Source organism: Rattus rattus, chromosome 12, assembly GCF_011064425.1.
Source record: "Rattus rattus isolate New Zealand chromosome 12, Rrattus_CSIRO_v1, whole genome shotgun sequence".
Classification (NCBI taxonomy): Eukaryota; Metazoa; Chordata; class Mammalia; order Rodentia; family Muridae; genus Rattus; species Rattus rattus.
This window is the reverse complement of record NC_046165.1, coordinates 68135445-68163348: the sequence shown is the minus strand read 5'-3', so window position 1 is coordinate 68163348 and position 27904 is coordinate 68135445. Positions and strand designations below refer to the sequence as shown.

Genomic DNA, 27904 nt, shown 5'->3' with positions numbered 1-27904 from the left:
ACTCATTAAATTGAAATATCCCTATAGGCTATATGCAATTGATTCTACTACTGACACCATTTACGCCAGCCAAAACCGTATGTAAGTATGAAAACATTCCTGGGCAGCCATTCCGCAAAGACCAGTCTCGTTAACACCGACGGCTCCTTTCCCAGAACCCTCAAGGTCTCCCTGAGATTATCCAAACAACAGGTCTCCACAGGCAGCCAGCCTCCCGGGCGTCAGGGAGGTTACATGCTAGGACCGCCCCTCGCACTCTACCCCCCGGGACCCCTTCCGCTCGACCCCGAGGCAGCGTTCTTCCTCAGAAAGCCTTTCGACCCGCCCATCCACTTCCCGCGAACTCCCCAGGGCTCCTGGGAGCGCCCCTTTGCACGATTGGCCACTCAGTGTGTCAATCCGAGACTCGGCGCCCACAATTGGCTGGCTTCTCCCACTGTCGAGTCACGCCGCTGAAGCGGAGTAGGGCGGAGCGGCCGGCGCGCGGAGCTGTCTCCCGTACGTCGCTGGCGGTTTTTCGCGTTGGTTTGCACAGCGTTTGTGATGGCGGCGGCTACTGAGGAAAACATGAGTGTGGCCGCGCTAGTTATGTCAGTTCCGGACAACATTGGCCGGTCTCCCGAGGTGGAAGGAGGTGGAGCAGCGGGCGAAGAGAAGGACGCAGCCACCAAGGGAACGGTGGCGGTTGGGGACAGCGAGGAGGATGGGGAGGACGTTTTCGAGGTGGAGAGGATCCTGGACATGAAGTGCGAGGGAGTACGTGGGGGCTGCGCGGCGAGGACGCGGCCAGAGGGCAGGGGCGGGGGCGGTGGGTGTGAATCCGAGTGGGACGCCGAACAGCCTGGAACAGCCTAGAAGGATGGTGCCGGTCCGTAAGCGCAGACTGGCATCCTGGAGAGGACCCTGACCGCAGTCTGTGGAGGATGGATGCTTAGGGTAGTTCTAAGTGTTTTGGCAGAAGAGACGAAGCAGTGACATGGAATGTTGAGAGTCGTAGGATACAAGGCAGCTGGTGGGGGACTTCTGTGGCCTTCAGTATTCGGGTATACGGTTAGGGCTACTGCTTTCCGTTAGGAAGGCCTGGAGGAAATCCCACGAGTCGTCATAGTCCCTTCTCCACACCGTTGTCCCAATGTTTTCTAGAAGTAAAAAATGCTCCTTGACTTAAATTCAGGAATTTCCATTCGTCTTCACAATTAAACCCCAGTCACGCTGAGTGCTGGGGACGGTAAAGGTTTCCCAACCCAGTGTCCCTTTCTTTTCTGCTTGTTTTATGATTGTAACTCAGAGATTTAGAGTAAGTTTGAAAGGAAAATCTTCGCACATCATCCTCGGGCACTTAACATCCTCCTTACTGCAATTGTCGTCCCCGGCGGAAATTCCAAGTCTTGGGGTCCATCTGTTTGTGATACCTTTAACACAACACACACACACACACACACACTTCCCTTACCTGAGAAAAAGGTGCTTTCACATGTTTGTCCTTATGCTCTGTGGAGACCTCTATTTAAGGCCTTGTCTTTTATCTCTACATTTGTCTTTTCTGCTCTAGATTGTGGGCTCTTTTAATCGGGGGATGTGGTTTATATTAATGCTTGAATCACGGACACTTAGTCCAGTAACAGCATGGGCAGATTCGTTATCTGATACTCGAACTGAACCCAGGGTTGCAGGCATGCTAGGCAAGAGGTTTACAGCAGAGCTCTGTCCCCCAGCCCTGGGATTATTAAATGAGTAAATGAAATGGGAGTTTGGAGAAAGGAGAAGGTAAGGGCTGTAGATAGGTATCATGCCTATACGATGGTTTGTTTCTATTGTATTTTCTGTCATTTGTTACCTACCATATGCCAACTTTCACCTGTTAATTTTCAATCCATTGACAAACTTTTTGTTAATGGACTGCTGTTTACCCTGTGCCCTGTTGGCTTGTTGGTAGAGATTTCTTTAAAGTGGTGCTTTTCTCTGAGAACTCCTCTTTTGTTTTGTTTTGTTTTGTTTTTGACACAGGGTTTCTCTGTGTAGACCAGGCTGGCCTTAAAACTCACAACTTCCTGCCTCTGCCTCCCTATTGTAGCCTATTTTTTATGTGTTTAGTTGTTCAGCCTGTATGTCTGTCTGTGCACTACATTTGTGCCCAGAGAAGAGGGCATTTATTGTCCTAGAACTGAAATTACAGATACTTGTGAGCTGCCACATGGGTGCTGGGAATGGATCCCAGATCTTCTGCAAGAGCAGCCAGTGCTCCTAACCACAGAGACAGCAGCTCCAGGTTCCCCTCTGCAGACCTGAGAGGTCGGGTCTCTGAAGTCCAGGCTAGCGAAGAGCCTGAGACCTTCCTGCAGTTACTAACACAGGAAACATTTCATGTCAAGGGAGAGTTAAATTATTGAAATTCACTATCGTTATGGAGCTAGAGAGGTAGGGCCAGAATTCAAATCCCCAGAGTTGATGTAAAGTTGAATGCCAGTCTATAAACTTGGTGTTCCTGTAGAAGGGTGGGAGATGGAGACAGGAGAATTACCTGCTATATTATCCTGTTGTCCAGTTAAATAACCAGACTCCCTATCTCATGGTGAAAGGCAAGTTCAAGACTGAGTTTGTCCTCTAAGGTCTACCAGCAGCTGGCACACCTGTACCCACACAAGCCGCCACTTGTGAATGGCTAGAAGTGGATTCTGGAAAACAAACGAGGGTCTTCTGTGAGATCAATAAGCAGCTTTGGGGTTGGGGATTTAGCTCAGTGGTAGAGCGCCCTATGGCAAGCGCGGGCCCTGCCCGTTGGTCCCCAGCTCGAAAAAAAAAAAAAAAAAAAAAAAAAAGCAGCTTTAATGATTGCTCCAGCTTTTGACTTCCTTTTCTCCCTCCAGACCCTCCTATATACTGCACCTTGCTGACTTTCAAATTCATGATCTCCATATCTTTTTTTTTTTTTTTTTTTTTAAAAAAAGCCGAGCTTGGTGGAGTGGCACACTCCCTCAATACCAGCATTTAGAAGATAGGACAGTCAGATCTCTCCTGTGAGTTTCAACTGAGCTGCTAATTACCTCTGTGATTTTTGACCAATTATTTATTCTATCTACAGTTTTCAATTACAGAATAAGTGATAGCGTCATAGGCTATTGTAAAGATTAACTAAGCTGTTGAAAGTAGATATTTAGATAATGTATGGCATTTTGTAAAGCATATCATGAACCGTTCACGAAGCATTGTTTGAACCACGTGTCCACTTTATATATGCCTGTGTATTTTTTTTCTTTAGATTTTTATTTTATGTGCATGTGCACCACATGTGTACCTTGGGCTTAGAGAAGTCAGTAAAGGGTGTTGGGTCCCCTAGGTCTGGAATTACAGGCACTGTGAGCCTCCATGTGGGTACTGGGAATCAAAACCAGTCCAGGTTCTCTTCAAGAACAGTGGGTACCTGTGCTCTTTTTTTTATCCCCCCATTTTTGAGACAATTCTCATAGTATAGCCCAAGATTGCCTGAAATTTGCAACGAAGCATAGGCTTGACTCAGGCTCCGTAACTGTTTTCTCTGCTTTTTCTCAAAAGATTGTAGGTGTGTACCACCATACCCAGCAGCACACTTGATTTTATTTTTTAAAGATTTATTATTTATTTGTTTTTGGATGCCTTTGGAGACCTGAAGAGGTAGATCTCCCCTGAAACTGTAGCCAGTAGTGAGAGCTGCCTATTGGTGTTGGCAGCCAAAAGGGCTCTTAACTGTTAAGCTATATAGGTCTCTGCAGCCCCTACCCCCACCCCACCCCGCTGCCATTTTGTCGGTCCCCTCTGTCTGTGTGGTGTCTGGGGCTCTTACCTCAGGTTTACCACAGAAGCACCTTTGCCTGCTCCACCCTTGTGCTGCTCTCCATCCCCTTTTAAATCTCACCTCTGAGAATAAGATGTCAGAGAAGGACAAGGGTACCACTGCTTCAAGTGGTGTTGGTACACCTTTTTTTTTTTTTTTTTTTTTTTTTGGAGCTGGTGGGACCCGAACCCAGGGCCTTGTGCTTCCCTAGGCAAGCGCTCTACACCACTGAGCTTAAATCCCCCCACCCCTTAGGTACACTTTCAATCCCAGCCTTGGCATGTTGCTACACAGAGAAAAACATGTCTCAGAAATTAAAAAAAAAGCAAAAAAAAAATTCTAAACAATGTTGCTTGTGTGATAGAATAATCTCTGTTTATTAAAAATCATTGAATGCCTTGCCAGTTTTTCATTGCTATTTTAAGAGTGCACATTGCTTAATAATCAGAACAAGACATCAGTCTTGTTTTTTTTTTGTGGGGGAGGTTTTTCTTTTAAGACAAGGTTTCTCTGTGTAGCCCTGGTTATCCTTAGAGATCCACCTGCCTCTGCCCTGCACCCCTTCAAGTGCTGGGATCAAAGATGTGGGTCCCAGCTGCCTTTTTTTTTTTTTTTTTTTTTTTTTTTTTTTTTTTTTCAGAGCTGGGGACCGAACCCAGGGCCTTGCGCTTCCTAGGCAAGCGCTCTACCACTGAGCTAAATCCCCAACCCCCCCAGCTGCCCTTTTTTTGCCTTCCCACACGGGGATTTTCTGTGTATCCCTGGTTGTTCTGGAACTAACTCTGTAGACCAGGCTGGCCTTGAACTCACCCAAGTTCTACCTGTCTCTAAGCCTGACCGCACCCCAAGTCTTTTAAAAACAAAACAGGCTAAAGGTACCTTGCCCCACTCCGTGCCCCAAGATGAATGTGCATACTTTGAGTTTGATGTTAGTCTTTGTGTTGAGGCAGTTTTCAAGTTCTCTTGCTCCACAGCTGAATGGATTTGAAATTTGAATCAGTAATGTGCTTGTTTTTAATTTATGCTATAGGGTAAGAATCTTTATAAGGTTCGATGGAAAGGATATACGTCTGATGATGACACTTGGGAACCTGAGGTTCATCTGGAGGACTGTAAAGAAGTTCTTCTTGAATTTAGGAAGAAAGTTGCTGAGAACAAAGCTAAAGCAGTAAGGAAAGATATTCAGGTATCAAGTTTTATCTCATTCTTCTTTGGTTTGATATTCATAATTTTATTTATACAAAGTATGTATAATAAACAATTTATAAAAATGCAGTGTCCAATAGTTCTTTTATGAATTCCATTTTGCTGTTTGTCCTCACAGACTGCTTCTGGTGATTTTATTCAACTCTTCTTTTCCAACCTATGGTTCTATTTGGCAGACAAGTATAGTTTGCATGTTGTTAGTTTACATTGTAATGAAATACCTAACGTAATCTAAAGGCATGTTTTAATTTCATCATATAGTTCTAAGGTGTTAGTCTACCTCTGATGCCTCTAATAAGAAGCACCAGGGAGCTGTGAGCTCCTTGTTTTCACAAGCCAGGAAGCACAAAAGAAACCAGGGTCCCCAATCTTCTTTGAAGTCATCACAAATGAACTAAGAATTTCTTATTAGGCTTCACTTCTCTAAGATCCCACCACCTATGATATGAGCAACAATTCTTTATATGTGGAGAATATTGCTGTAGTTACTTATTTTTTTCTAGTTCACAGTATTGTTAGATTATAACACATAGATTCATATTTAATTTGTGTTATTAACATGACTTTATTTGACCTTTCTGCTAGTTAAATAACTCTTTCTTGACCCAAAGTCTCATAAGGTAGCCCTGGCTGGGCTAGAAGTGTAGCAGACTAGCTGGTTAATCTGGAACCGTGTAGATCAAGCTAGCCTTGAACCTATGATTCTCCTGCCTTTGCCTCCTGAGTGTTGGAATTACGGGCAGCATACCTAGTATATTAGTCAGGGTTTAACTGCTGTGAACAGATACCATGACCAAGTCAAGTCTTATAAAGGACAACATTTAATTGGGGCTGACTTACAGATTCAGAGGTTCAGTCCATTATCATCAACATCTAGGCAGGCATAGTGCAGGCACAATTGAGAGTTCTACATCTTCATCTGAAGGCTGCTGTGAGGAGACTCACTTCTAGGCAGTTAGGATGAGGTTCTTAAAGCCCATACCCACAGTGACTACTACTACTACCCACACCTACTCCAGTAAGGCCACAGCTCCAAATAGTGCCATTCACTCCCTAGGCTAGGCATACTCAAACCACTACACCTAGCAAAAATAGTTTTTTGTTTTTTTTTTTTTACATTTATTTATTATGTATACATCATACAGCTTTCTGTCTGCATGTATGCACCTGCAGGCCAGAAGAGGGCACCAGACCTGATTATAGATGGTTGTGAGCCACCATGTGGTTGCTGGGAATTGAACTCAGGACCTCTGGAAGAGCAGACAGTGCTCTTAACCTCTGAGCCATCTCTCCAGCCCCAAAAATAGTTTTTATCCTCCCTTCCTCATTTTGTTATATGTTTTGGCAGTGTTGTATATTAAGCCAACATTTTACCACAGAGCTAAATCTTCAAGTCCAACCACTTCAGGTTGTGGCAGATGTGTGTGGGCATCTGTTGTGCTCTTGTCATTGCTTTATTATATAAAAGTTCACAGAGGTTCAAAAGATTTTTCTTTAGAATTACTCAACAGTGCCACCACATTCCCTTACCTTTTCAATCTTGGTGACATTTGTTCATCCTTTCTGTTAATTTATTTGTATAAGCCAGTTTTGGAAAATGAGTAATAAAATTAGTATGCTCAAGTTTTTTGTTGTTTATATAAATATCTTTTTTTTTTTTTTTCTGAGGCATGGTTTTTGTGTAATCCTGGCTGTCCTGAAACTTGCTTTGTAGATCAGGCTGGCTTTGAACTCAGAGAACCCTTGTCTCTGCCACTGAGTCCTGGGATTAAGGGCATGCAAAAGGCATGTACTGCCATACCTGGTTAAATATCTTCTTCTTGAGCTTCTTTTTAGAGTAGGAAAACATTTCAGTAGGAACTATTTAAGATTATACAATACAGATCAGCCAAATATGTAAGATGTCTATGTTGCTAGTGTGCTTGTTCCATATAACTTAAATAAGTTTAAGAACATTCTAGAAGGGCTGACAAGATAGCTGAGCAGTTAAGGGTGCTTGCTTTTATACCTGATGAGCTGGGTTTAAGTCTCAGACATCATCACTTGATGGTGAAAGAAACAAAATTCCTCAGTTGGTCACCAGTGCATGCTTACACATAAAAAAATAAAATAATTTTAAATATTCAATTACAGCCCATTTATACATGAGACTTACTTTTTAACTCAGTTTGATGTTTCAATTTGATACCACTGAAAGCACTGACATTTTTGTTCGTTGTGTCTCCTTTTTAAATGGACATTCATTACCTCAATCTTATTTTCTAGGTCAGAAATATAAGTAATACACATGTTAAATTGAAGTAATTAATTGAGGTAGTTAAAGAAGTCAATTTTGCCAAAAATGTTTCCATTAGATTTCATCAGTACTGCCTCTCAAAACCTTGAACATATGTTAGTGTTTTAACCTTATTTTAACTTTATTTTATAGAAACTATCTTTAAACAATGACATATTTGAGGCAGACAGTGATATCGACCAGCAAGGTGACACAAAAGAAGATATGTCACCAAGGAAGAAAAAGAAAAAAATAAAGTACAAAGAAGATAAAAGTCCAGATGATCTGAGGAAGAAAAGGGCAAAGATGGGAAAACTAAAAGATAAGTTCAAGACAGAGCTGGAGAGCACCTCTGAAATTTTAGGTTTTGATGTAAAGACAAAGAAAAGAATTTTGGAAGTCAAAGAAGAATTAAAGGACTCCAAAAAACCCAAAAAGGATGAAATAAAGGAAACCAAGAAAACTAAAAGGGCTGACATAAGAGATTTAAAGATTAAAATAAGAGAAGATGTCAAAGACAACCGAAAAACAAAGAAAGAAAGATATATAGACTCTCCCCTGGAGTCCGAGTCACCTAGTGATTCCTTCATTCTAGAGGATGAGAGTGAAGACTTTCTTTCCGACAACAAAGAAGAGAAACAAAATGTAAGAACTGCTAAGGATAGGACAGGACAGGATACAGTGCAAGAGAGCATTTTTGAGAAACATCTGGATGACCTTATAACTATTGAAGAGGCTGCTGGTACCCGAGTTAGAAGGAAGAAGAAACAGCCAAGGAAGTTTGAGGAACCAAAAGAGATCAAGAAGCTTGAAAACACAAATAACTTTTTAGAAAGAAAAATGATACCCAAAAAGCAAAGAAATCAAGACAAAGGCAGAAGTAACCCGGAGTTAAGTAAGTTACCATCACCTGTGTTTGCCCAAACCATGAAAAGTTTGAGACTGAGTGGGGAAGAGAAGGGCCTAAAGTCCTCTGACTTGGCAGAAGAGGTAAGGATGATAGAGAATGTGTAGAGAACAAAAACGGCCGGTACAGATTACTGTGTTGTATGGTCAGGAGCTCTGACGAGGAATGAGTCAAACTAGAATAAAGTGTGACTCCGGTAGTTAGTGTATATGGTAGCACTGAGGGCAGCTGCCTGTGCTCAAATATTAAGCATTGGAACCCCAAGTTTACCTTTTTTTTTTTTTTTTCCCCAGAGCTGGGGACCGAACCCAGAGCCTTGTGCTTGCTAGGCAAGTGCTCTACCACTGAGCTAAATCCCCAACACCCCAAGTTTACCTTTTTGTGCCTTGTCTTTTACCAAACAAGACAAAAATAGCCCTTAGAGTTAAATTTGTTAACAAAAGTCAGAAATTTTGTAGATTTGTGCAGCATTTTATAGTCAGGCCTCTCAGCTTCATCAACTTAGTAAATTTCATTTGGGGTGTGTATGTTCTCTGTTTTAAAAATACTGAGATTTTGATACAATGCATCTTGATCTTATTTCCCTCCACTCTTTCCCTAACTTCTTCCAGATCCACTTTTACTTCTCTTTCACCCAGCTTGTGGTCTTTTTTTTTTAAGCTTCATCATGTCCAATTTGTCCATATACTACTCCTGAGTGGGGCCATCTACCGGTACATGGTAGATTTACCAGGAGCTACAAACCCACTTAAGGAAAACCTTCTAGAAACCATCCAATAATCAGCTCCAAAGCTCCCCAGTTAGGGGTGGAACTTAATGACTCCTTTCCCCTTTCATGTTAAAATATTGACTAGCTTGATCTTGTTTTTTCATACTTCCTCCCTGTCCCTCTCTATCAAAATGTCTTACACTGTAGCCCAGGCTAGCCTTGAGCTGATCCTCTGGCTCCTCCCTACTGGGTATTGGGAGTTGGGGTTATATGCTTTCACCTTTTTTTTTTTTTTTGTAAGATTTATTTGTGTAGCTTGACCATGGTAGTACCTGGTGGAGGTACCCACCTTTAATCCAGCACTCAGGAGGCAGAAGTTGGTGCATCTCTGAGTTCAAGGCTAGCCTGGTCTGTAGAGTGAGTTCCAGGATAGCCAGGGCTACTCTAGGGAAACCCTGTCTTAAAAATTAAACACACACACAAAGACTTACAGATTTACTGGTAGGAATGTTTTATTTGCATATATGTATGTATGCCTGGTGCCTGGAGAGTCCAGAAAAAGTTATCAAATCCCCTGGAATTGGAATTATTCATTTGAGTGCTGGGAACTGAACCCAGGTTCTTTATAGGAGCACCATGTGCTCTTCACGTCTGAGTCATCACTGCAGCCCCAAGATAGTTTTAATAGAGTTTAATTTTGTAGCAGTTTAGTTTTTATTGTACAGAAGAATATTTCACATTGACGTTTCCATCCCTACTGTAGTGAATTGCGAGACTTTTTGTTTTGCTTTATTTGAGGAGATTGAGGTTGCACTGCATGACTGAGCTGGTCTTGAATTTATGTAGATCTGTCCCTGCCACCCTATTGCTAGGATTAAAGGTTTACACTGTCGTGTAAATGTATACTCAAACATATTAAGTAATAGATTTTTAGAAGAATGGAGAGACAAGTATTGAATTTTGAGTTTCGTTAGTATGGCTTAGGACATCTGAAAGATGATCTTGATCGAGGGAGCAGCAGGAGAAACGCTGAATAACCGGCAGCTGTGTGTTCAGGCATGTGCAGAATGCTTTGGTTTGCTTATATTACAGTACCAGCTCTTTATCTTTTATTTTTGGTTTTGTGTTCATTATTCTTTAGGAGAAAGAGAGAAAAAATGAACCCAAAGAAAAATACCAGAAAAGGTATGATTTGGACAAAGAAGAAAAAGCCAGAAAAGAGCCAAAGGGATTAAAGTGTAAGTATAAAAATTAAAATAGTTCCGTGTTCATTGCCATTGCTCAAAAATTATTAATTGATTTCATGTGTATTAGTGTATACCTGGGTATATATATGTGTGTGCATATGTATACCTGATTTGTTATAAAGGTTGAGTGTCTCTACTCTGAAATATTTGGGACCAAAAATGTTTCTGATTCCTCTTCCTTGTTCAGTGATATTTATATGTACACATAATGAAATTTCTTAGGAATGGGCCCAAGTTTAAATCCAAATTTTGTTTTATATGTACATAATATGCAGTCTTTATGAAATATAACTTTTTAATGGTCCAGTGTTTTTGTGTTTTATTAAATGACATTAAGAGTAAAATTTTCTACTTATAGCTTCATACTGGCTCAGGTTTAATTTTAGAGCATTTCAGAGTTCTCTTGTGTTTTAGTGCATATATGTGGTATAGGCAGATGTGGGTGTGCCTTTGCACAGTGCACTCAGAAGGCCCAAGGAGGACATGGGATTCACTGCTCTGTCACTCTCTACCTTACCCACTGTGTCTGAAGGTGTGCTGGCAGCAATCCACTTGTCCACACCCACATAGTTCTAGAGTTTTGGGTACTTAACATGTCTAGCTTTTTATTTGGGGGTTTGAACTCAGGTCTCATAATTACACAAGCCTTACATGTTATGCCATTTCTTCAGCTTTCCTGACTTCAAGAGTTTTGTTGTTTTGTTTTTTTCAAGGCTGGCCTCAAACTCCCAGAGTCCTACTTTTCCTGCCTTTGCCTCTGGGATTAAAGAGGTGTACTACCATACCTGGCCAGCCACACACATTTTTAATACTTCTCCTCACCCTGTTGGAGGTGGAACTCAGGGTCTTGTTCATGCTAAGCGAACGCTCAGTTGCATCTTCAGTTGTAAAAGTAGATTTTATTTTAGGTGTAGACTCAGACATGGCAGTAGTAATGCCTGTCTCAGTGGCTCATACAGAAAATACTATAAGAACTGCACCTATTGAACAATACAAGAAGCACTTACTACATTTCAGAGATTTGTTGCAGATTCAAAATACTCTCAAATTAATATCTGGGCAAGCCATTCCAGGGTGAACACTGCTGATTCTGAACTGCTCTTCTGAGATTGTGACAAAGGAGAACTGAAGGAAAGAGGGAGCCTCTGATCCTGTCACACCTTACCTTTGGACAGGCACACTAGAGCTTGTGCAGAAGTTGTTTCTGGTGCTGAGTGGGAAAAGAGTGTGGTGTAAAAGCACCGCCCACACACCTGATAAAGCTACAAAATTCTACCAGTTTTTAACTATGAACAGAATGATGACATGCATGCTTACCATATAAGGTTCTACCTAGGTTTTATCTTGGGCACCAAAAAGCTGGAGTGAGGGAGTAGGAAAAATATGTAAAGCACTAGAAAATTTAGAAGAACTTTTGTAAGTGCTGGTTACATAGGTTTTCACCAGCAGGGATATTGGAAACCATTACTCAACAAACATGAAATAAACAGTAGTTCAATTTAAGAAAAACATGCATTGGAAATTGGCATACAGGATGCGGGACCTGGTCTGGTAGAGTGTGTCCAGCATACACAGGGAAATCAATTGTCCCATCCCCCAAAAATACAGGAAGGAAGCAAAAGTTAACTCAAGTAGATATGAATACTTCTTTGTCACAGCTTTCTGGATACTGAGCAGCTAAAAAGACTAGTTAAAATGACTTCGATAGTACATTTAAATTGCTTCATAACCAAGGTAAGTAGTATTAAAACTACAAAAAAATACTTATTCAATATGAGTACAGATTTTCTTTTGATTGTAACATAAATTTGTAACTTATAGTTAACCATTGACTTTAATTTTTTACACTAGCATTTAAGGAAATCAGAAATGCATTTGATTTATTTAAAAAAACAGCAGAAGAAAAAAATGATCTTGAAAATAATTCAAAAAGAGAAGAAATATCACTGGATTATAAAATTACACATGATAACAAAACCAAAGACAAGTGTTCACTTAGAGAAGAGAGAAACACTAGAGATGAGACTGACACTTGGGCATACATTGCTGCAGAAGGGGATCAGGAAGTGTCAGACAGTGTATGCCAAACAGATGAGAGTTCTGGTAAGTTTGCTTGGCGTTGTTCTCATAGGATTTCGGAATGCCCCATATTGTCTTTTTTTCTCTCAGAATATAATGTTCTATTCGGATCTAATAAGTAACTTTTAATATTGAAGACTCAAGTCATTCTTTGACATCTAAATGCATCAAATATTTTCTATGTTCTTATAATACACTTATTTCTACTTTCCAGCTTAACTTGTTTGTTTGTTTGTGTTTGCTTTTTTTTTTTTTTTTTTTGGAGCTGGGGACCAACCCAGGGCCTTTGGCCTTCCCAGGCAAGCGCCTCCACTGAGCCAAACAAGTTTTTTTTTTTTTTTTTTTTTTTTTTTTTTTTTTTTTTTCTCTGCCCTGGAACTCACCACTCTGTAAGACCAACTCACTCTGTAGACCAGGCTAGCCTCAATCTCATAGAGATCCTCCTGCCTCTACATCCTGAGTGCTGGGATTAAAGGCATGTGTCACCACCACCACCCAGCCCAGTTCAATCTTTTATCTTGAGCTTTCATTCCATAGTGATGGTAAAAACTGTACATGGTGGGTGACACTATCCCTCAGATAGTGGCAAGAGGGCTGAGACTTGAAGGTCATCCTCAGCCACATAGGGAGTTCAGGATCCTCCTGGCTTTACATGTTGGGGATTGGGGACGGTAAGTGTGTTGCATCACTCCCTGCTATGTATGAGACTATATTGTAAATGTTAGGGAAATTTTTAAGAAAGGAAGGATCTTGTGTAGAATACAAAATACAAAAACTATGGCAAGAGGAGATTTAAAGGTGTACCTGTATATAAATATAAATGAGATAGCTTGATCCTATATGAACTTATTTAATCTATGACTCTCAAGGAATAGTTTAAAATATGTTTCTATAAGTACATTTTTTTATTTTGTTGAGACATAGTCTCACTTCATAGCCTTTGTTGGTCTGGAAATACTGTGTAGATGTGTCTGAACCCCCAGCTTAGAGAAATCCTCCTGTCTTGTCTCCCAAGTTGATTTATTGTAATAGTATTATACTTCTCTCCTCTTTTTCTCCCCTCCCCCTCTTTCTCCCTTCTCCCTCCTCATTTCTTCCCTCCCCCGTCTCTCCTCTCCCTCATGTTTCTGTGTGTACTTGCGTGCGTGTGTGTATGTACCTGATGCCCAAAGAGGTCAAAAGAGGGCATTGGATCCCCTGAAACTAGAGTTACTGATGGTAGTGAGCCACCATGTAGGAACTAAAAATGAACCCTGATCCTATACCCCTTGCAAGAGGAGCAAGAACCCTTAATCATTGAGCCATCTCTCCAGCCCGGTATTGAGATTTAAAAAAAATACAGAATATATAACACTATATGTTTTAGAAAACCTCATCTCCAGATCCAGTTTTGCATAGTAGACTTGTAAAAGGATTGTTTTTGTCTTGAGGTAGGGTCTTGTGTAACCTAGACTTCCTTCAGATTCCTAAACCTACCACAGCCTTCCAATTGTATCACCATTCCTGTAACTGTTAAGCAGCATGTAATACTTAAAAGATTGCTAAAAAATATGTTAAGATATGACATAAGATCTTAATGGAGAAACGTGTAAAAATATTTTTTGGAAGTAACTAAACATCTGATGCCTAGCTTCTATGAAGACCTGGGTTTGATACTCAGCACTGTAAAGAACCGATTGATTAAATCTTTAAAGGCCATTAGCTGTAGGAGTAGAATGTTGTTAGACATACGATGACTCTTTGTTGCCCTATTGGAGCATTTGGCTTCTGTCAGTAAGGGAAGCATCATAAACAACGGTTTGTATTTGCATGCAGACTAGTTTATACATAATGACTTAATGTAAATAGTTATAGCAATGTGTATCTAAAGAGAAGACAGAAAGACTTAGCAGAGCCTTGGGACGTAGCTCAAGTTGGTAGAGTGATTGCGCAGCTTGCTCGGAGCCTGGAGTTCAGCTCCCTGTGCCATATGACTATGGAGGCACATAATGTGAAATTCCAGCACTTAGGAGATGGAAGCAGGAAGATCCTAAGGTCAAAGTCACCCTTATAAACACTGCTCCCACCCAAATCTATATTTGACAATTATATATTTATATTTGCCCAAGAAATTTTAAATTTAAGCAGAGAAAGAAAAGATTGAGTTACATACTGACTTGTGTTAAAAGCATACTTATCAATCTGGAGATTTCTTTAAAAAACAAAAACAAAAAAAAGTGGGCATATTATACCCAAAGAACTTTATATCTTACTACAGAGATATTTGCACTTCTTTGTTCATTGCCTCTCAGCTCATAACAGCTAGGAAATGTAATCAACCTGGATGTTTATTAGCTGATGACGAGATAATGAAAATGTGGTACGTGGACAAAATAGAATGTTACTCAGCTGTAAAGGAAAATGAAATTTACATGTAAATAAACTAGAAAATGTACTGGATGAGGTCACACAGGCTCAAGAAGATAAAGGTCACACGTCTTTTTCATAATGAGAGGTCTTTTGGGAGTTTATCACAGGACACGTGCAGAAGCTAGGGGACTAGAGATAGGCCCTTTGTTGGGGCTGCACTAAGGGAGGTTAGTAGGATACAGGTGAAGTGAAAGTGGGAAAACTGAAGGCAAGACAGTTGAAGCAGCTAGTGGAGTGGTGAGGACTGGGGCCTGAGGAACCAGGGGAAGGCTCAAAGGAGCTGTTTGGGATCCTGTGGTTCTGCAGTTCAAATAGACAATACAAGAGGGCATAGTCCAATATGTGCCTTATGAAAGGTGGGGTAGGGAGTACTGTGAGCTAAGGTTTAAGCTGAGAAGGGGTTGGGTGGGTTAGCCAGAACAAGGAAGGTGACTGCACTAGATTGTAATCTGTTATGGTTTGTTTTGTTTGTTTGTTTGTTTTGTTTTGTTTTGCTTTTGTTTTTAAAGAAAAAATTGAACCTAGGCGATGCACACCTTTACTCCCAGCACATGGGAAGCAGAGGCAGGCAGATCTCTCTTGAGTTTGAGACCAGCATGGTCTATATCAAGTTCCAGGACAGCCAAGACTACACAAAGAAACCCTGACTCACCCTCCTCTCCCCTCCACTAAATAAAATCTAAATGTAGAGGGGTTGGGGATTTAGCTCAGTGGTAGAGCGCTTGCCTAGGGCAAGGCCCTGGGTTCAGTCCCCAGCTCTGAAAAGAGAAAAAAAAAAGAAAATCTAAATGTAGTATATATAAAAGTTTGTTTAAAATGTGACAAGTTTAATAATCTTAGGGTTTTGTGGTGGGGGGGGTTGTTTGTTTTTGTTTTTTAAGGTACACCATAAGGTCGTATGTTAATTATGTCTTTGTGTGTTACAGATGGCAAGCAACCAATTTTGAGTTTGGGTATGGACCTGCAGTTGGAGTGGATGAAATTAGAAGATTTTCAAAAGCATCTTGATGGGGAAGATGAGCCCTTTATCACAACAAATAGAATTCCCAGCAGTAAGTGACTTGCAGATTATTTGCTTTTTCCACAAATGTAGATTTATAAACTAAAGTAATTTTCCTTATAGATTTGTTGAGGGATGCTGTGAAAAATGGAGATTATATTGCTGTGAAGGTTGCACTGAACTCAAATGAAGAATACAACTTGGATCAAGAGGTACTATGTTTTTTTGGGGAAAAAAAAATCTCTCAAAGAAGCATGGAAAGTGGTTGGGGATTTAGCTCAGTGGTAGAGCGCTTGCTAGGGCCCTGAGTTCGGTCCCCAGCTCCGAAAAAAAGAAAAAGAAAAAAAAAAAAAAGCATGGAAAGTGGTTGTGACACAGTATGGTAGTTCAGTTGTTTTCTTAGAGAAGTAATACGTGATTGTGTCACTTTAAGTGTGCATTAGAGTTCTTAAACTTCCAGCCCTCCAGAGTGACTGCTTTAGTAATATTTACTGTTCTGTTGCTGTAATAAAACGCTCTGACCAGAAGCCACCTAAAGAAGGGAGAGCTGATTTGGACAAACCCTTCTAGCGGCATTGGAGTTGATGTTGGCACGGAGTCTGGGCAGCAACAGTGTGATGGCAGGAGCAGGAGTCTGAGAGGTCATGTCCTCAGACACAAAGAACAAAGCAGAGGCAGTCAGTCTGAGGTAGAGCAAGGATCTGTCTGTCTCAAAGCTTATCCCCAGTGTCGTACTTGCTCCAGCAAGGCTGCACCTCTAAATCATTGTAGACAGTGCCACCAACTGGAAAACCAGTCTTTAAATACTTGAGTATATGGGAGACATTTCTCACTCAAACCATGTCTGGGGATTTATCCTGTGCTGTAGTGGTAAGTAGTATAAAAGAATTTCTTTTTTTATTTGGCTATTATATGCTTTTTTATTTTTTCAAATGAATTTTAATTTTTATTTTATATGCATTGGTGTTTTGCCTGGTTGTATGTCTGTGTGAGACTTTGAAATCTTGGAGCTACAACCAGTTGTGAGCTGCCATGTAGGTGTTGGGAATTGAACTTAAGACCTCTGGAAGCAGCTGGTACACTTACCTGATGAACCATCTCTCCAGCCGCTTTAATTTTTTTAGTTCAGATAATTAATTTTAATGTGTATGAGTGTCTACCTAAGTATATATATATATATATGTGCACCATGTGCATGCAGGAACTTGCAGAGATCAGGAGAGGAGTTAGATCCTCCAGAATTGGAGTTCTAGCTACCTGTTAGCTGTCATCTGAGTGCTGGGAATTGAACTGAATTCTGTAAGAGTGACAAGTGTTCTGAACCACTGAGCTACCCTGCCCCCAGCCCAGACTGGCCTCAAATGCAATGCTTATGTAGGTCATATTGGATACAAACTTGCAGAAATTCTTCTGCCCCTGCCTTCTAAGTGCATGAGCCATCATACTTGCTTGCTTATACATGGATGTTGTAAAATTTAATAGTAATGCTTATTTTTTTTGAAACAGGATCTCACTGTGTATTCCTCACAGGCCTGGAATTCAGAGAGGTCCACTTGCCTCTGCCTTGAGTGTTGGGATTAAAGGTGTTAATTCACCACCATACCTGACAGTAGCCTTTATATTTTTAAAATTCTAGGAGCTAGGGATATATCTTAGTATATAAAAACCTTGCCATGAAATATGAGGACCAAAGTTTGAATCCACGTAAGGCAAGCACAGTAGCTAACATCTGTGATTCCAGTGCTACTAGGGCAAAATAGGAAGTGGAGACAGGAAAAGTCGGAGATTTGTAGGCTAGCTAGCCTGCTGTATACAGTAGAACAAAAGAAGCGACCTTGTGTTTAACAAGGTTTGTCCTCTGATCTCCACCTATGCCCACTTGTGCTGTACACATCCTAGGGCTGGGGATATGGCTCAATCAGAAAAATGCTTACCACACAATCCTGAACTTGGATTCTTGGCACATAAAGAAAGAACAGGGTCAATAGCACATATCTGGGTGGCCGAGAAAGTAATTTATTCCTTGGGCTTGCAGACCAGCCAGGTTAGTTGAATTTGATAAGAAACCTTGATTCCGAGAAGAGTAAAATGGAGAGGGCTGGAGAGACGGCTCAGTGGTTGGGGTGTACTTGCAGGGGCTGCATTTCAGTTCCCGCATGCAGATGGCCCCCACGAGCCTGAAAACTAGAGGTCAGGAGATCCGATGTCTTCTGGGCTTACATGCCCATAGCCCCACAGAGTACATAGACTTACTACACAATTAAAAGTAATAAAAATGAATCTTAAGAAATAAGATAGTGAACACTTGAGGAAAACAATAGCCTAAATATGCATGTCCCATATGAATACTTACTCACAAAAGTCTAAAGATTTTTTTTTTCTGATTACTTACAAGAACATTTTGGTGAGTAACTGTCTTAGGGTTTTACTGCTGTGAACAGACACCATGATCAATGCAAGTCTTATAAAGGACAACATTTGATTGGAGCTGGCTTATAGGTTCAGAGGTTCAGTCTATTATCAAGGGAGGAGCATGGCAGCATTCAGGCAGGCATGGTGCAGGAGGAGCTGAGAGTTCTACATCTTCACCCAAAGGAAGCCAGAAACAGACTGAGCATCCTCAAGCAGCTAGGAGGAGGGTCTCCAAACCCACCCCACAGTGACACAATTCCTCCAACAAGGCCACACCTTCTAATAGTGCCACTCCCCAGGGCCAAACATATACTAACCATCACAGCAGCCTAACCTAAGTGGATGGTTGACTCGGTGTCCTTTAGTGATTTCTTCTTGAAATATCTTGACTAAAGAGACTTGCTTCTAAAATGTTTCTGATTAAAGACTAACAAGGTTTCACTGTCACAGGATTCTACTGGGATGACACTGGTGATGTTGGCTGCAGCAGGCGGTCAGGATGACCTCCTCAGACTCCTTATCACCAAAGGAGCAAAAGTGAATGGGCGCCAGAAAAACGGGACTACAGCTCTCATTCATGCTGCTGAGAAGGTTTGAGACTTGACTGTGAGGGGAAACTGAGAGTCTTTTTTTTCCTAGTAAAATATAATGGTCATGTGTCATGAAGCCTTACTTTGTAGTTTCAGTGGGTCTGTGACATGAGTCTGCTAATAGCAGTACTTTGTAATCACATTTAAAATTGATTACCAAATCAGCAGTTTATAGTGAATAAAACTTCTAGTTGCCAGTGTTTATTTCAATCTTAAATGATTTAAAGAACTCACAGGTAGAATTTCTCACCTGCGAGTTACAGGACAGGCTGCAAGTGGCACTTGGCTGACAAATCATCAAAGGATTAGACCAAGGAGTTGGCCTTCCGTGGCCCTCCAGTGGGAAATCAGGGAGCCTGTGTCCAGTCCCCTGTGTGGAGTAGAATGTACTGAGTCTTCCCTGTCTGCAAAGCATCTAGACTGTAGACCTGTCTTTCACAGAGATCTTGGGATTCCGTTTATTTGGTTGGTTTTTTTCTCTCCATTTATTCATTTGTGTTTCCTGTTCTTTAATAGAACTTTCTAACGACGGTAGCTATTCTGTTGGAGGCTGGAGCTTTTGTCAATGTTCAGCAAAGCAACGGTGAGACTGCACTCATGAAGGTAAGTCTTGAGTTTCACAGTGGGTGTGTGTGTTGGTGCTGCAGACTGGGAAAAGCTTAGGGACAAGGCCATTGTCCCCGAACCTCAGCAGCTCTCGTATAATAGAGGTGGATCCGCAAAGCAGTATAACATGGTGGGTCAGTGACGTACTGGGTCAGTGATGTACTGAGACCCAGCGAGTCATGGCGTGAAGGTCAGCAGGAGTTGGGGGAGATGGAAGGGACTGCGGGTTTCAGTGAATGATAACTATGCTAGGAGTAAAACGTGCTGGAGAGAGGCAGGCCCGAGATTACACACGGTGTAGGTTACAGATGTCTTAGGTAGTTTCTAGCCAAGTGGATGCATATTCCTCAAAGAGAAGGAAGAGTGCGCCTGCTAAGCTAGAAAGAGAGGCTTTTCCTATTATCAGTATGTCCAATGCCAGTTAAGAAACTGACGTCAGAGGTCCATACACATTAGCTGAATGCCTTAATGACTTTGTCTAGCATGAGTCAGGTCATGTGCCAAAGGCGTAATGACAGTACAGTCAGGGTCAGTGTCACATGAATGGGTGCCCAGTATCCATCCTCATAGGTTTAGACACCTGGGGGTAGGAAAGGAATGTGCTCTCATTGTTTTGTATTTTGTGACTCCATCTCCTACGTAATTGTGACTTATAGGTATGTTTTGAGTTCCTGCTGTTGCCCACCACGCTGTTTATATCTTTCTTTACAAGTACCTCACTAGCCTCAGCCCAGAGTGGCTCATTCCTCCGCAGTAATTCTAGGTTTCTGGTCCACAGTGCTGCTAGGACTCAGCAGATCCAGTTGTCCATAGCTGGCTCTGTCTTCCTAATTCTTCCCACAGGTACAGCTTTGCTTATGCTGTGATCTAAGCGGGGATTTCTCTGCAATGCCAAGTTCTATCCTGTCAGATGTGAGGAGCGAATTGGATTGCAGTACAACCGCAGGCTTGTCCTGAACCTTGTGTTCTATAACAGGCTCTTTCTCCTGGGCCTCCTGTCAGACCCTTAAGGTCTAAGCCTTCATCATTGCTTTGTGATTCCTCTCTATGGCTGATTTGGGTTTGCATAGTGTTACTCAGGAGTCTAAGCTTACATGTATGTGTAGTCTTTCTGAGTGTGTCTGCCTTTTATCACGTAAGTACACCAAAGGTAGCACTCAGTAGTGTCTTACTGAGAAACTACTTGACAGCAGACACTTAAGCTCAGTAGAAGAAAGATCACAGGAGTGGAGAGGGTCGGGGCACACCACCATCTTCTAGAGGACTGTCCAGGATTGGGGCTGTTCTAAGGGCACGTGGGAGAAGTTCCCAGATTAAGGGGCGGTTTTATTCTAATGCTCCCTAGTTCAGTAGGGCGTGTGTTCCGGAAAAGACAAGCAGTTTGAAGACCTGAAAGGAGAGTCCTGAAGTTAAGTGAAGTAATATTAGTCTGAACATAAATAGTTTGAGGGATCCAGTGAGCAGTTCTCCAGCACTGTATGGGGTCAATTTGGCAGGCCATGGCAACAGGTGAGAGCTGATTTTCCTGAGTTAGGGAGCTGTGGCAGCCAGAGGTAAGCAGGAACTGGACATCAGCTGTGAGAAGACACCATTGAAAGGTAAAAGGCTGCTGGAAAAATGAAAGTCTAGAGGTCCTGGAGAGGGTGTGTCCTAGCAGGTGCCCTGGGGACTGAGCTGTTCCTCGAAGCAACCTCTAGTTTACTTCTTCACTGCTGTCCTGTTGCTAATGCTTGCTAATACCCGTCCCCAGGTTTCTTCCCTTTGCTTTATGAGGCTTTGTCCTCTTCAAAAAGAGCTGCCAGCCACATGTAGAGAAGTTAAAGTTACCATGGTTTACAATGCCACTCCTCTCTCCTGACCTAGGCATGCAAAAGAGGGAATTCGGACATTGTCCGTCTTGTGATTGAGTGTGGAGCTGACTGCAACATCCTGTCAAAGCACCAGAATAGCGCACTGTACTTTGCAAAGCAGTGTAATAATGTGCTTGTATATGAACTGCTGAAGAGCCACTTGGAGACGTAAGTGTCAGGTGAATGGACCAGGGTCATGTCAGAGTGGGAAAAATTTATAGACGACATATTTGGAATGGTTTGTGTAGGGAAATGTTCAGAAAAGATTATCCTGAGGGTTTCTCTCTTCAGTAGATTGTGAATTAATAAGTGGCATATTTATTGTTTCTGTACAAGTTACCAGAATCTTAGAAAACCATGAGAACATCTCCGTAAAGTGTTAAGTCTAGGACTGGAGATGTAGCTGAGTTGGTAAAGAGCTTACCTAGTATGTACAGAGCCCTTGGGTAGTCCTCTTAAAACCAAGCCTATAACAGCAGTATTTAGGAGGTTAGGACAAAAAGAAAAATCTCGAAGTTAGAGTAGAACTAGGGTAGATCTCTAGAATATGGATACATAGCTAGTTCATGACCAGCATAGACTAGACTGTGTAAAACGCTTTAAAAATTTAACCTCTATCCTTAATTTGGTAAAAGAGTGTGTGTGTGTGTGTGTGTGTGTGTGTGTGTGTGTGTGTGTGTGTATGCATGCACACCCCTGTGTCAACCAGAGACTGAAATGTTTTCCTCTCTTACTATTTGTGTGTGTTATTTTTCAAGCAAATTCTGAATCACAGTCTGAGTTTGTCTTATCTCTGAAGAATTCCTTTGATGGGCTGAGGTGTGGTTCTGTGGTAGACCTTTTGCCTAGCATGTTAAAGTCTGCAGTTCCATCCTGAGTCCCACATAAAAATGAAATTTTAGCAACACCTGCCAAAAAACACTGCTAGAGGGGATGAGGTCCTTATTTGCCCAAGTAACTTTATGAGAACAGCCTGGGAGAAACAGCCCCAGGCTTTATTTTGTAAACTGGGCACATGTTGTAAACAGTAAATTTAGGCAAGGAATTATGCCGCACCTTGCCTGCTGTGTCTGCCCGAAAGCCTGCCCTGGGCATTTCCCATGAAGAGTTTCTGGGAGCCAGTTTTTCCTGCTTTCTTTGAACAGAGGAGGAACTGCAGAGAACCTGTCAGTGAAGTAGCCAGCCATCTTCCTTTGCTCAGGAGTGAGGGGCTCTCATTTCTCATCTTCTTTGTATTGGTCCAATTTTAGTATTTGTGCTGCTGAAGGGAGCACGTGGGGCTCTTATTAATGATTTTTCATTCCTGCATATAGACAAGGGCTAAGCGACTTTTTGTGCCAGCCAGCCACTGTTTCAAGGGTTAATATTATGAAGATAGCAAAAGTTGCCCTTGGTCAACCTCTGGTCCCGTGCAAGGAGATGGATGAGAAGGAAAGTGAAAGGCCACTATCCTGAGAGGAAAGCCAAGTGAGGCCAGAGTTGTGTGTAGGTCCTTCCCACAGAGGTGCTGCTGGGTTGTGGGGTCACGCATAACTGCAGCTACTCAGGCAATTAAAGCATACAGATTGTAAATTCAAACCCTATTTGGGCTACAGAATGAGTTAAAGGCCAGCCTGAGCAAAGTTTTGTATCAACATAAAAAACGGAGAGATTGGAGGGAGATGGTTAAGAGAGTACCAGGGTTTAGCACCCATGTGAACAATGTGAACATGGTCTCATTCACATCTGTAACCACAATACAGTGAGATATGAGACGGGAACTCGGTGTGGGCATCTCTGGGTGCCAACCTAACTGGATAAAGAATCCCAGATTCAGGGAGAGAACTGTTCCAAAGAAATAGGGCAAAGAATGATAAAGCGCAACACAGTGCTGTCTTCTGGCCTCCACATAGCCACACAGGGGCAGGGACAAAACGAAAATTGGAAAAGCAGTTTCTAAAAGGTAAGATCAGGGCTAAGGCTAGCTCAGTAGTAGAGCACTCGTTTTAGCCATGTGCAAGGGCCTAGGTACTACAAAAAATAAAATAACACTGGGCAGTGGTGGTGCATTCTTTTAATCACAGCACTCAGGAGGCAGAGGCAGGTAGATCTCTTTAAGTTTGAAGCCAGCCTGGTCTACAGAGCGAGTTCCAGGACAGCCAGAGTTACACAGAGAAAGTCTGTATTCAAACACAATTAAAAATGCAGTTAGAGGGCAGGCTTTTATGGGCGCCGTACAGTATAAATACATCTTTTGGTGGTTCCCTTTTGCAGAGGGGTAAAGGGAAGGCAGAGTCTGCCTGCCAGTCTAGCTTCAAACTCACTGTGACTAAGGCTGGCCTCGAACTTCTGATCTTCCTTGTGTTCCTCCTAAGCACCAATATGATGGATGCATGCCGTCATACCTGACATGTGCTGCTAATGATCAGACCTGGGCTTCGTGCGTGCTAGGCAACGGACTGCACCCCCAACCCCTAAGGGGCATATTTTAAATTTCAGTGGTACAGTGGGATACAGTGTCATAATGCAGTACCTAATGTATAATTATCAAGTCAGGGTAACTGAAGGATTTTAATTTGTTAACAATAGTTACAGTTACTAATGTATAGTGTAACAATTCAGTACATCTTCATTAAAAGTTTTAAAGATCGGGTCTTGCTCTAGCCATCCTGGCCTCAACCCTGGTCATCCGACATTAGCATTCTGAGTTGTGAGGCCTGAGTGGCCACACCCAACATTAACAGTCTTCCCGTGTTGTGTTACTAGCCTCTCAAGAGTTGCAGAAGAAACAATCAGGGATTACTTTGAGTCTCGCCTTGCTCTACTGGAACCTGTTTTCCCAATTGCATGTCATCGGCTCTGTGAGGGGCCCGATTTCTCAACAGATTTCAATTACATGCCCCCTCAGAACATGCCTGAAGGTAAGCTATGTCCCATTCAACTTCAGTGTGTGTAGCTGTAGTGTGTATGTAAGGATGACTTTGAAGGAACTCTGGAGAAGACACGACTGTGAGAGCTGGCAGAGCTGCCCTAGCAGGAAGTCTTCCCATCCGCCTTACCTGGCACTGTGAGTCCTCTTTAAAATATTGCTTCATGACTCTTAACCTGGAATCTTTTTTTTTTTTGTTCAAAGTTTTATTATATCCACTAAGTTCCTTATTTGGCTTATTGCTTTTTGAGATAAGGTCTCACTCTGTAGCCTTGCTTGTCCTGGAACTTGCTGTGTACATCAAGCTACCCTTGAACTCAAGAAATCCACCTGCCTCCTCTCCTGTGTGTTGGGATTAAAAATGTGCTCTACCATGCTGGTTTGGGGCTTGTTTGGTTTTTTCAATACTCTTGGTCTTATCCTCCTGTCTCAGCCTTCTGAGAGTTACGATTAAAAGCATGAACCATTACCTGGCTTAACTTTTTAAGAAAACCTGGGAGGGCCAGCAGGTACTGTCCTCCCTCTCATTGGACTTAAGTGACAGAGCTATGAGCAGTTAATGGGTGCTGGGTGGGGGGTCATACTCCTCAGCAGAAGAACTAATATTAAGAGTCTAAGTGACGGGGTTGGGGATTTAGCTCAGTGGTAGAGCGCTTGCCCTCAGCAACCGCAAAGGCCCCTGGGTTAGGTCCCAGCTCGAAAAAAAAAAAAAAAAAAAAAAAAAAAAAAGTCTAAGTGACTAACCCAGCTGTGCTCATGCAAGAAACCATAATTAACTGGAGTGGATCATCAAAGCAAAAGGAAGAGAGGGACCTATTGGTTTGGTGGGTGGGTGGATGGGTGGGTGGGTGGAATAAGAGTATATAGTATATGATCAGAGTATGAATACCTGAAATTGGAAAGGAATAAATAAAATTAGAGTCCACAAGGGAGGGCAGAGAACTATCTCTCTCCCTTTAAATGGAAAATAAGGCCTTGGCTATTTTGTTAAACATCTTTATCTACAATGTTAACAAAGTATTTAAGACTGGTGAGGGGTTGGGGATTTAGCTCAGTGGTAGAGCACTTGTGGCCCTGGGTTCGGTCCCCAGTTCCGAAAAAAAGGGGAAAAAAAAACCTGGTGTGGTAACTCAGTGGGTAAGCCCTACTACCAAACCTGGTGACCTGAGTTTGACCTCTAAAACTCAACATGGCAGAGAGAACCAACTCCCTAGAACAGTCCTCTGGCTTCCATACACCATGTGCTGTGAGGGTGCTGTATGCTACATAATGTGTTTGAGTGGATTACTGCTACGGGCACACGTGAACAATTCCAGGAACTAAAACAGATGCAGATGTTTATTCGTACATATAATAAAGACAAAAATGTGTATTTATCTTAAACCTGTCGTCCTAGCACTTAGAACATCTTCACATTACACACACTTGTAAAGGACAGTCAGCTTTCAGAGCTTTTGGCATCCAGTTCCAGGGCTTCTTAAGTACCCTTAAAGGTCTCTGCAGGGAGCAGGCACACATACATGATAAAGAAGGAAGCCACCACATAAGTCTCTCTTGTGGGGTCACTTGGACAAGATCTGTAGAGTTCTGAAAACTGTAGGATGAAGTCCAGGTGCTGAGTGATGCTTTAGGAGCATCCATCTTGTCTCCTCCCCATCTGTCCCTAGGATCTGGTGTCCTCCTCTTCATCTTCCATGCAAATTTCTTGGGTAAAGATGTCATTGCTCGGCTTTGTGGACCATGCAGTGTGCAAGCCGTGGTGCTAAATGATAAATTCCAGCTTCCTGTTTTTCTGGTAAGACTTTTTTGGTGGTTCATTTATTGTTGAAAATTGTGATCAGATCCAGGTTACATAATATATGTTGGTTTTTGGAGTTTTTGAGACAGGGCCTTTAAAATAATATACATACTTGACCACCTTGGTATAAGTGTGAGGATCAGAGGGCAACCTGTGGTCCTTCCATCATGTGGTCGCAAGGGATAGCCTTGGGTTATGCTTAGCAACAAGAACTTCTATCCACTTAAAACAGGTCTTGTTGCACAGACAGCTCAGACGACTACTGGCCCTCCTGCCTCTTGAGGTATAGAACTATGGGCATTCAGTATCAAACCTGGCATAATTTGGAGGACTCAGGTGAATGCTGGGCATACATGGCAGTCAGCTGTCTTGACCGGTGAGCTTAGGGTGTAAAAGACGACTCCACATTTGTCCATGTACACCTCACACATGTATGCATGCATTCAGTACATACACAAAAGGACGTTCAAATAAAAACGTGTATTTCCAGTATCAGTGACATTCACACAACCCCACTTACTATAAAAGAAAATGGTCCAAACATTGTTTTGAAACATTTAATGTTCACAGTAAATCATGGGACCAACAATGTGAGAATATATTCTTAGGCCTGAAAATATTGTGTTCATGCTTATTAATGGTAGTTTTTTTTTGTATAAAGGAATGCTTTTTGGTGTTTATGGTTTGATTTGGTTGAAATACTAAGTTGGCCTTACACCTGCTTAAGGAAGAGCACACCATCAGTTTAAGCACTGTATTGAATGTAGCCATATTGTTTATATTTTGGCCCTAGGTAGTCTAGAACTCAGTGCAGACCTGGTGAGCCATGAACTTGATACTTACATCTCTGCTTCCCAAGTGCTGAGATAAAAGACCCAATAGAAATAGTTTAGTGGTTAAGAACATTGTGTATGGGCTGGAGAGATGGCTCAGCGGTTAAGAGCACCGACTGCTCTTCCAGAGGTCCTGAGTTCAATTCCCAGCAACCACATGGTGGCTCACAAACATCTATAAAGAGATCCGATGCCCTCTTCTGGTGTATCTGAAGATAGCTACGGTGTACTTGTATATAATGAATAAATCTTTAAAAAAAAAAAAATACATGCTTGAAGACAGAATACTCACAAAATAAAAAAATTTTAAAAAAGAGCATTGTGTACATGCATGTGGTGAAGACAGATGCCAGGTAGTCATTCTAGAGTCTAGAAGGTGAGCTATCAAGTTTGAAGTTTTTCTGGGTTCTGGGCTACACAGGGAGATATTATCTCTAAATTAAAACACACACACACAAATACCCTAAGTTCACTGGTCTAAATAGGTTCCTGGTCTTTATTGTAGATGTCACAGCTCTGATTCTGACTTTATCTTATCTCTCTCCCCTCTAGGACAGTCACTTTGTTTATTCATTCAGCCCTGTTGCTGGCCCCAATAAGTTGTTTATAAGGTTGACGGAAGCACCCTTTGCCAAGGTGAAAAATCTCTGCTTCATATTTATAGACAGCAACTGCTCATTTTTTCCCTTTAAATTATATATCCTTATAACAACTGAAATGTTGAAGAACTAAGATGTGTATGTTGGGCAAATATGTGCTTGAGTGTAGACTTTGGCTCTCTGAAACAGGTATGCAGACCTCCCTCCTTAGCAGCCCAAACCCTACCTTCAGTACTAAACTGCCACTGGGCTCCCTAGGAAGGAAGCTGGATTGCTGAGCCATTCTAATGGTTCCACTGATGAGCACGATTGTATTTTTACTAAAAATAGCAATGACCTTAAAGATGGGAGCTGTGTGTACTGACACATTCACTTCTCTTCTGTAGGTGAAGTTGCTAATAGGTGCTTACAGAGTACAGCTGCAGTGACCCATCTCCTCAGCTGGATCCCCGAGTACCTACCGTCTTCGTTGCAGTTTGGAATTGTGGTGCACTGAAACGTTCATCCGTAGTTTAACTATAAACTTACAATGTAAGCCCTGCTGCCTGTTTAGCTTTGTCTACATATTTGTGCCATTGTTCGAAAACGTTCAATGTTCTGCTTAGTTTTTCCACAATGTGGAATATAAGAAATATTTAAGGAAATTAAAAACTTTTGAATTGAAA

General features: G+C 41.9%; 1 protein-coding gene across 1 annotated transcript; it reads left to right on the top strand.

Annotated features, from left to right (window-relative positions):
- The first annotated feature begins 463 nt into the window (after positions 1–463).
- Positions 464–27904, top strand: Mphosph8 (M-phase phosphoprotein 8). Its single transcript, XM_032917214.1, has 14 exons — positions 464–756; positions 4842–4997; positions 7446–8282; positions 10050–10146; positions 12007–12258; positions 15570–15695; positions 15767–15855; positions 18506–18646; positions 19162–19248; positions 21115–21269; positions 23847–24001; positions 25677–25804; positions 27193–27276; positions 27626–27904. The coding sequence occupies exons 1-14, from the start codon at positions 544–546 to the stop codon at positions 27665–27667; spliced, it is 2562 nt and encodes an 853-aa protein (XP_032773105.1). The 5' UTR covers positions 464–543; the 3' UTR covers positions 27668–27904.